Source organism: Lolium perenne, chromosome 2 (assembly GCF_019359855.2).
Source record: "Lolium perenne isolate Kyuss_39 chromosome 2, Kyuss_2.0, whole genome shotgun sequence".
Taxonomy (NCBI): domain Eukaryota; kingdom Viridiplantae; phylum Streptophyta; class Magnoliopsida; order Poales; family Poaceae; genus Lolium; species Lolium perenne.
The window spans coordinates 184,552,836-184,562,247 of record NC_067245.2 but is presented as its reverse complement, the minus strand read 5'-3'; the positions used below and the strand labels follow the sequence as shown (position 1 = coordinate 184,562,247).

Genomic DNA, 9,412 nt, shown 5'->3' with positions numbered 1-9,412 from the left:
CTTTGCAATATATAGCTCATGGGACAAATAGCTTAAAAACTATTGTGGTATTGAATATGTAATTATGCACTTTATCTCTTATTAAGTTGCTTGTTGTGCGATAACCATGTTCACTGGGGACGCCATCAACTACTCTTGTTGAATTTCATGTGAGTTGCTATGCATGTTCGTCTTGTCTGAAGTAAGAGAGATCTACCACCTTATGATTAAGCATGCATATTGTTAGAGAAGAACATTGGGCCGCTAACTAAAGCCATGATCCATGGAGGAAGTTTCAGTTTTGGACATACATCCTCAATCTCATATGAGAAAATTATTAATTGTTGTTACATGCTTATGCATAAAAGAGGAGTCCATTATCTGTTGTCTATGTTGTCCCGGTATGGATGTCTAAGTTGAGAATAATCAATAGCGAGAAATCCAATGCGAGCTTTCTCCTTAGACCTTTGTACAGGCGGCATAGAGGTACCCCATTGTGACACTTGGTTAAAACATGTGCATTGTGATGATCCGGTAGTCCAAGCTAATTAGGACAAGGTGCGGGCACTATTAGTATACTATGCATGAGGCTTGCAACATATAAGATATAATTTACATGATACATATGCTTTATTACTACCGTTGACAAAATTGTTTCATGTTTTCAAAATCAAAGCTCTAGCACAAATATAGCAATCGATGCTTTTCCTCTATGGAGGACAATTCTTTTACTTTCAATGTTGAGTCAGTTCACCTATTTCTCTCCACCTCAAGAAGCAAACACTTGTGTGAACTGTGCATTGATTCCTACATACTTGCTTATTGCACTTATTATATTACTCTATGTTGACAATATCCATGAGATATACATGTTATAAGTTGAAAGCAACCGCTGAAACTTAATCTTCCTTTGTGTTGCTTCAATACCTTTACTTTGAATTATTGCTTTATGAGTAACTCTTATGCAAGACTTATTGATGCTTGTCTTGAAGTACTATTCATGAAAAGTCTTTGCTATATGATTCACTTGTTTACTCATGTCATATACATTGTTTTGATCGCTGCATTCACTACATATGCTTTACAAATAGTATGATCAAGGTTATGATGGCATGTCACTCCAGAAATTATCTGTGTTATCGTTTTACCTGCTCGGGACGAGCAGAACTAAGCTTGGGGATGCTGATACGTCTCCGACGTATCGATAATTTCTTATGTTCCATGCCACATTATTGATGTTATCTACATGTTTTATGCACACTTTATGTCATATTCGTGCATTTTCTGGAACTAACCTATTAACAAGATGCCGAAGTGCCAGTTGCTGTTTTCTGCTGTTTTTGGTTTCAGAAATCCTAGTAAGGAAATATTCTCGGAATTGGATGAAATCAACGCCCAGGGTCCTATTTTGCCACGAAGCTTCCAGAAGTCCGAAGAAGAGACGAAGTGGGGCCACGAGGTGCCCAAACCCTAGGGCGGCGTGGCCCCCCCCCCCTTGGCCGCGCGGCCCTGTGGTGTGGGGCCCTCGTGCCCCCTCCTGACTTGCCCTTTCGCCTACTTAAAGCCTCCGTCGCGAAACCCCCAGTACCGAGAGCCACGATACGGAAAACCTTCCAGAGACGCCACCGCCGCCGATCCCATCTCGGGGGATCCAGGAGATCGCCTCCGGCACCCTGCCAGAGAGGGGAATCATCTCCCGGAGGACTCTACGCCGCCATGGTCGCCTCCGGAGTGATGTGTGAGTAGTCTACCCCTGGACTATGGGTCCATAGCAGTAGCTAGATGGTTGTCTTCTCCCCATTGTGCTATCATTGTCGGATCTTGTGAGCTGCCTAACATGATCAAGATCATCTATATGTAATTCTATATGTTGCGTTTGTTGGGATCCGATGAATAGAGAATACTTGTTATGTTGATTATCAAAGTTATGTCTATGTGTTGTTTATGATCTTGCATGCTCTCCGTTACTAGTAGATGCTCTGGCCAAGTAGATGCTTGTAACTCCAAGAGGGAGTATTTATGCTCGATAGTGGGTTCATGCCTCCATTGATATCTGGGACAGTGACAGAAAGTTCTAAGGTTGTGGATGTGCTATTGCCACTAGGGATAAAACATTAGTGCTATGTTCAAGGATGTAGTTACTAATTACATTACGCGCAATACTTAATGCAATTGTCTGTTGTTAGCAACTTAATACTGGAGGGGGTTCGGATGATAACCTGAAGGTGGACTTTTTAGGCATAGATGCATGCTGGATGGCGGTCTATGTACTTTGTCGTAATGCCCAATTAAATCTCACTATACTCATCATAATATGTATGTGCATGGTCATGCCCTCTTTATTTGTCAATTGCCCAACTGTAATTTGTTCACCCAACATGTTGTTTATCTTATGGGAGAGACACCTCTAGTGAACTGTGGACCCCAGTCCAATTCTCTATACTGAAATACAATCTACTGCAATACTTGTTCTACTGTTTTCTGCAAACAATCATCTTCCACACAATACGGTTAATCCTTTGTTACAGCAAGCCGGTGAGATTGACAACCTCACTGTTTCGTTGGGGCAAAGTACTTTGGTTGTGTTGTGCAGGTTCCACGTTGGCGCCGGAATCCCTGGTGTTGCGCCGCACTACATCCCGCCGCCATCAACCTTCAACGTGCTTCTTGGCTCCTCCTAGTTCGATAAACCTTGGTTTCTTTCTGAGGGAAAACTTGCTGCTGTGCGCATCATACCTTCCTCTTGGGGTTCCCAACGAACGTGTGAGTTACACGCCATCAGTAGGTTTCCCACCTTTGGGAAGTTTTAGTGTTGGGGTCTTATTCGAAGACTTGGACTACAACTCTTGGGGCTTCCACCTATATAATGAGGGACAAGGGGAGGGTGGCCGGCCACTCTTGCCTCCAAGCTTGGCTGCCCCCTTCATGGCCGGCGCCCAAGGCACCCCTCTCCCCAAACCCTAGCACACCTCCTCCACATACAACTCCCGCATACGCTTAGGCGAAGCCCTGCCGGAGTTCTCCATCAACACCGCCACCACGCCGTCGTGCTGCCGGGATTCCAAGGAGGATCTACTACTTCCGCTGCCCGCTGGAACGGGGAGAAGGACGTCTTCATCAACACCGAACGTGTGACCGAGTACGGAGGTGCTGCCCGATTGTGGCACCATCAAGATCTTCTACGCGCTTTTGAAAGCGGCAAGTGATCGTCTACCGCAGCAACGAGAGCCTCCTCTCGTAGGCTTTGGAAATCTTCAAGGGTTAGTCTCGTTCATCCCCTCGTTGCTCCCATCTTCTAGATTGCATCTTGGCTTGGATTGCGTTCTCGCGGTAGGAATTTTTTTGTTTTCTATGCTACGAATAACTACAGCAAAGTACACATAACAAAAGATAACAAAAGCATCAACACCCACAAAACCATTGTGTTCTACTCGTGCAACCAATCTATGCATAGACACGGCTCTGATACCACTGTAGGGATTCGTAGCATAGAAAACAAAAAAATTCCTACCACAAGAACGAACAACAAGCCAAGATCTAATCTAGTAGATGGTAGCAACAAGGTGAAGATCATCATACCCTTGAAGATCGCTAAGCATTAACGAGATTAGTTCTCGTGGTTGATGTAGTCGATCACTTGCCGCTTGCAAAAGCGCGTAGAAGATCTTGACGGTGCCACGGTCGGCAGCACCTCCGCACTCGGTCACACGTTCGGTGTTGATGAACGTCATTCTCCCCATTCCAGCAGGCAGCGGATGTAGTAGATCCTCTCGAAATCCCGCCAGACGATGGCGTGGTGGCGGTGGTGATGGAGATCTCCGGCAGCCTTCGCCTAAGCACTGCGGGAGTATTGGGAGGAGGGGAGTGACTAGGGTTTGGGGAGAGGGGGCACTTGGGGCGCCGGCCTTGGTGCCCTCGGGTGGTGCGGCTGGTGTGGTGGTCGGCCCCCTCCCTCTCCCCCACATTATGTAGGTGGAACCCCCTAGGGTTTGCCCAAAATCCGAATAAGAGTCCAACTCAAAACCTTCCATATTGGTGAAACCTAGGGGAAGTGGGACTCCTCCCTTTCCTTCCCCTATGGCCGGCCATGATGGTGGAGTCCACCATGCACTCCACCTTCCCCTTTGGTCGGCCAGCTAGGGTTGGTGGAGTCCATCCGGGACTCCACCTTCCATGGTGATTTCTTCCGGAAGGTTCTAGAACATTCTAGCTCCTTCCATAAATGCACCTGATTATTTTCAAACTTGGAAAGTGACTTCCTATATATGAATCTTATTCTCCGGATCATTCCGGAACTCCTCGTGATGTCCTGGATCCCATCCGAGACTCCGAACAACATTCGAACTCCATTCCATATTCCATATCTACTTAAAACGATATCAAACCTTAAGTGTGTCACCCTACGGTTCGAGAACTATGCGGACATGATCGAGACTCCTCTCTGATCAATAACTAATAGCGGGACCCGGAGATCCATAATAGCTCCCACATATTCAACGATGACTTCGTGATCGAAAGAACCATTCACATAAAATAACAATTTCCTTTGTCTCGCGATATTTTACTTATCCGAAGTTTGATCATCGGTATCTCCATACCTAGTTCAACCTCGTTACCGATAAGTACTCTTTACTCGTACCGTGATATGATATCCCTTGTGAACCAGTAACATGCTTGCAAGCTAATTAGATATCATTCCACCGAGAGGGCCCAGAGTATATATATCCGTCATTAGGATGGACAAATCCCACTATTGATACAAGTGCCTCAACCCTATACTTTCCGAACACTTAATACCACCTTTATAAGAACCCATTTACACAGTGGTGTTTGGTGTCATCAAAGCATCCATCCGGTGTAGGTGATTAGCATGATCTCATGGTCGAAGGATTAAGTTACTATGCATATTAAAGCTTGAAGCACAAAGAACTAAATGACTTGATCATATGCTACATTTACTATGGGTGTATGTCCATCACATCATTCACCTAATGATATGACCTTGTTATTAATAACATCCAATGTTCATGATCATGAAACTATGATCATCTATTAATCAACAAGCTAGTTTAACAAGAGGCTTACTAGAGACTCTTTTATGTTTACATAACACACATGTATTAATGTTTCCGGTTAATACAATTATAGTATGAGATGCAAACTATTATCATAAACACAAAGATATAATAATAATCATTTTATTATTGCCCCTTGGGCATATCTCCAACAATCGGATCCCAGCAAACACAACATGTAGCATTACATAAAGATGATCTTGATCATGATAGGCAGCTCACAAGATCTAAACATGAAGCATAAATTGGAGAAGACAACCATCTAGCTACTGCTATGGACCCGTAGTCCAGAGATGAACTACTCACACATCACTTCGGATGCGGGCATGGCGATGTAGAGGCCTCCGGTGATGATCTCCCCCTCCGGTAGGGTGCCGGGAAGAGTTTCAGAACCCTCCTGAGCTAGGGTCGGCGATGGCGGCCGCGGCGGAACATTTCGTCGATGAAGGCTCGGGTATTTAGATTTTTCCCGAGATCGTGAATAAATAGGCGGAAGGGTGAGGTCGGTGGATGCCTGGGGGCCCACACCACCCCATGGCGCGGCCAGGGGCCAGGCCGCGACAAGGCCGCCCTATGGTGCATCTTCGTCTCTCCTCTGGACTCCGTCTTCGTTACGGTAAAATAAGAACTTTGGATTTTGTTTCATCCAATTCCGTGAATATTTCCTGTACAACTTTTCTGAAATACAAAACAGCAGAAAATAGGGAACTGGCATTGTGGCATCTTGTCAATAGGTTAGCGCCGGACAATGTATAAATGTGCAACGAAGTGTAAATAAAACATATATTAATTGGTGTAAAACAAACATGGAGCATCAAAAATTATAGATACGTTTGCAACGTATCACCTCCCTAGGCGCGGGTCGCCACCGTCCACGCATGGTCTTCTTCACGCTATCGGTATCTTTCTCGCCTATTTCGAGTACCGCCGCCGCACCAGCACAGGTAACCTGCATGACAACTTCCGGTCATTGCAGGCCTCGCTGTCTACCTCTTCGACAGTCTAGGCGTCCAGCATGGCAAGCCGCTGGTTTTTCGCCGCCTTCTACGTCTCCGTCCACCACGACCTCGTCGCCATCATCATCGTCTCTTCCCCGACTACTTCATCTGCGACAACCACATACTGCATTGGCACCTCTCCCTCTTCGCCGCTCTGCGACTCGCCAGCTTTCTAGAGGCCTCCTCTATTGTTCCCCTGACACTAACACACGGTCCATTATGGTTCCTGCCCTCGCACGCCCGGTATTGGCAACACCGGTCCGTGTCTTCGTCCCCGACGCGTCCCCGGGTCTGGAAAACCCGGATTGGCGCCTAGTCTTCATCGACTTTGTCTTTGCGTACATAGTTCTGGCAAAACGGATTATGCCTTCGTCCCCAACTTGCACCTAGTTCTGGCAAAACTAGGGCAGCACCTCGTCCTCGACGGCTCCGACTGCATCGACTTCGGCATCGACACCCCTCTTCGACAATTGCCTCGACGCCTTTCCATCTGTCTCCATGCGCACTAGGCGCCAGCAGCTTCATGTGTGCATACCTCGACACCGGCACCCGACCACGACATCGACCACGGCACCCCCTCGGGCGGCTACCTCGACCAAGGTTGCAACACCCATGCTCTCGGCTACCTCGACATCGGCACAAAGGGCTACCGCCTCGCATGAGCACCTCGGCTTCCTCTACAGTCAAAGCATCCTCGACGCGATATCGTTCACGACACTCCCGTTACGCCTACTTTCGATTTCTCTTTAGTCTGACCGTCCATGACGTTTCCATTATTCACGTTACTACCGCTACGACTGCGGGGAAGTGCTAGAGATATATTTGGTAGTGTAGGATTGTAATCTAAACCTACCTTATCTCTAGAAAAGCTTTCTTAATCTCAAAGACTTTTTTTTTTTTTTTTTTTTGCGAAACACAGTACAATCAAAGACGCTCTGGCATGGCGGCTGCGCGCGAGCTGCGGCGGGAGGGCCACGCCATCACGGTCATGGAGCAGAGCGCCGACGTCGGCGGGCAGTGGCTGTACGACCCGAGGACCGACGGCGACGACCCGCTCGGGGCCGCGGTGCCGGTGCGCGTGCCCGGCAGCATGTACGCCTGCCTCCGCCTCATCAGTCCACGGGAGGCCATGGGGTTCTCCGACTTCCAGTTCCTGCCAAGGCACGGCGTCGCCGGCCGCGACCCGCGCCGCTACCCCGTTCACCGGGAGATGTACTGCTACCTCCGGGACTTCTGCGACGTGTTCGGGCTCATGGACGCCGTCAGGCTCAACACCCGCGTCCTGCGCGTCGCCGAGACCATGCCGGCGTCGTCGACGCGACAATGGGCGGTGAGATCCGTGCAGCTCTGCGACGGCGATGAGAAGGAGGAGGTGTTCGACGCGGTCGTGGTGGCTACCGGCCACTACTCGCAGCCGAAGCTCCCGCGCATCAAAGGCATGGAGGAGTGGCTGCGGAGGCAGATGCACAGCCACTCGTACCGGACGCCGGATCCGTTCCGCGGCGAGGTGGTGGTGATGGTCGGGTGCGGGGACAGCGGCAAGGACATCGCGCTGGACCTGCGCCGCGTCGCCAAGGAGGTGCACCTCACCGCCAAGTCCACGGAGGAGGCCATGACGCCGGCTATGTCCAAGATGCTGGCCAACCACGCCAACCTGCACCTCCACCCGCAGATAGACCAGCTGCACGCCGACGGGCGCGTGGTGTTCGCGGACGGCTCAAGCGTCGTCGCGGACACGGTCATGTACTGCACGGGGTACACCTACTCGTTCCCGTTCCTGGACACGGGCGGCGCGGTGACCGTGGACGACAACCGCGTCAGCCCGCTGTTCGAGCACGTGTTCCCGCCGTCCCTGGCGCCGTCGCTCTCCTTCGTGGGCGTGCCGAGGAAGGTCCTGATACCGTGGTTCTTCGAGGCGCAGGGGAAGTGGGTCGCGCAGGTGCTGTCTGGCCGGCGGGCGCTGCCGCCGGTGGAGGAGATGCTGCGGTCCGTGGAGGAGCATTACCGCGCCAGGGAGGCCGCCGGCGTGCCCAAGAAGTACACCCACGACATCGGCGGCGTGGAACCTCTGAAGATGTACGAGTTCGGGGAGAAGTACTGCGACTTCCCGCGGATCGAGAACTGGCAGAGGGAGCTGATCCTGTCGTGCATCGCGGGCATGAACGAGGACATGGAGAACTTCCGCGACCGCACCGACGACAGCGACAACGTCCGGAAGGGTCTGCAGACATGGCACAGCTTAGCTGCTTCTGCTCAAGCTCAAGACGATAAGAAAGTTACTGTGAAAGACCTAGCTGCTATTCAAGTTGATTCGCAGGCCATGACTAAGCTTCTTGTCAACTGAAGACCACGCTGCGTGTGCATCAATCGTTGATTCGTTGCACTGCCTGAGGCGCTACCCTCATTTCGAAGAAAAAGAAAGGGTTGTAGTGGCACAGGAATTCAGTCATAAGCACCAAATATACAAAAGGGAGTATCAACAATTACAATTGCGGAATAAACACAATAACACATTATGGAAATATATCTGATAAGGGGTTGCCCGATCTTCTCAGTAAGCACGGTGGATGGTGATGAACACACGATTAACACAGCGGAGATAACACGATGATGAAGTGAATGATAACTTGTATGACGCAACGAGTCTCTCGATTGGTCCTCTGTCGCCAATGCAACAACTCTCAACCCTGCAAGATATTCGCAACTCCACACGCTTGCGCACGTAGCCGCCGACCACGAAGCGGTAAGTTGCAACCGTCTAATTTCTAATGAAACATCAGATCACACAAGACTTAATAAAACACCAAATCAATGCGGATTGGTGTAGAGATTCAATAGAGTTGCAAAGCAATCAACTATGAACTATGGTTTATCTTAAACGTGGTCTAAACCTAATTTGGGGGCGTCCTGAGCACTTATATAGGGGTTTAGGATGACCAGAAGTCGAGAAAATACATCAAAAACCGACCCAGATCGAGATCTGGTCGAGACTGACTCGGACACCGCCGGCCTGGGGGCCGGTCGACCGGGCCAGGAACCGGGCAGGCCGGTTTGAACCGGGCCTGGCACCGGGTGGTGACCGGACTAGGGGTCCAGAGCCCCTGGATGGTGTCCGGTGTGCACCGGTCCAGGGTCCGGTCGGCGCCGGGCTGACCCGGTGTGGAAGCCGGTCAGATCGGGCGTGGGACCGGGCCGTCCGACGTGCCAGCCGGTCAGACCGGGCCTGGCGCCGGCCTGGACATCGTCTTCTTCCCTTGTGCATGCCTCCCTCTCCTCCCTCGCGCTTCCTTGGGATGTCTTCTTGTTCAGCTTCATGTCCAGCTCTATGTCCAGCTTCACGTCCAGCTGCTCCTCTTCTCC

At 50.1% G+C, this 9,412-nt stretch overlaps 1 protein-coding gene across 1 annotated transcript; it reads left to right on the top strand.

Moving 5' to 3' along the window:
• The first annotated feature begins 5,468 nt into the window (after positions 1–5,468).
• Positions 5,469–8,574, top strand: LOC139835686 (flavin-containing monooxygenase FMO GS-OX-like 9). The gene is made up of 3 exons (XM_071825546.1): positions 5,469–5,508; positions 6,031–6,083; positions 6,972–8,574. The coding sequence occupies exons 1-3, from the start codon at positions 5,469–5,471 to the stop codon at positions 8,394–8,396; spliced, it is 1,518 nt and encodes a 505-aa protein (XP_071681647.1). The 3' UTR covers positions 8,397–8,574.
• Positions 8,575–9,412: the final 838 nt, after the last annotated feature.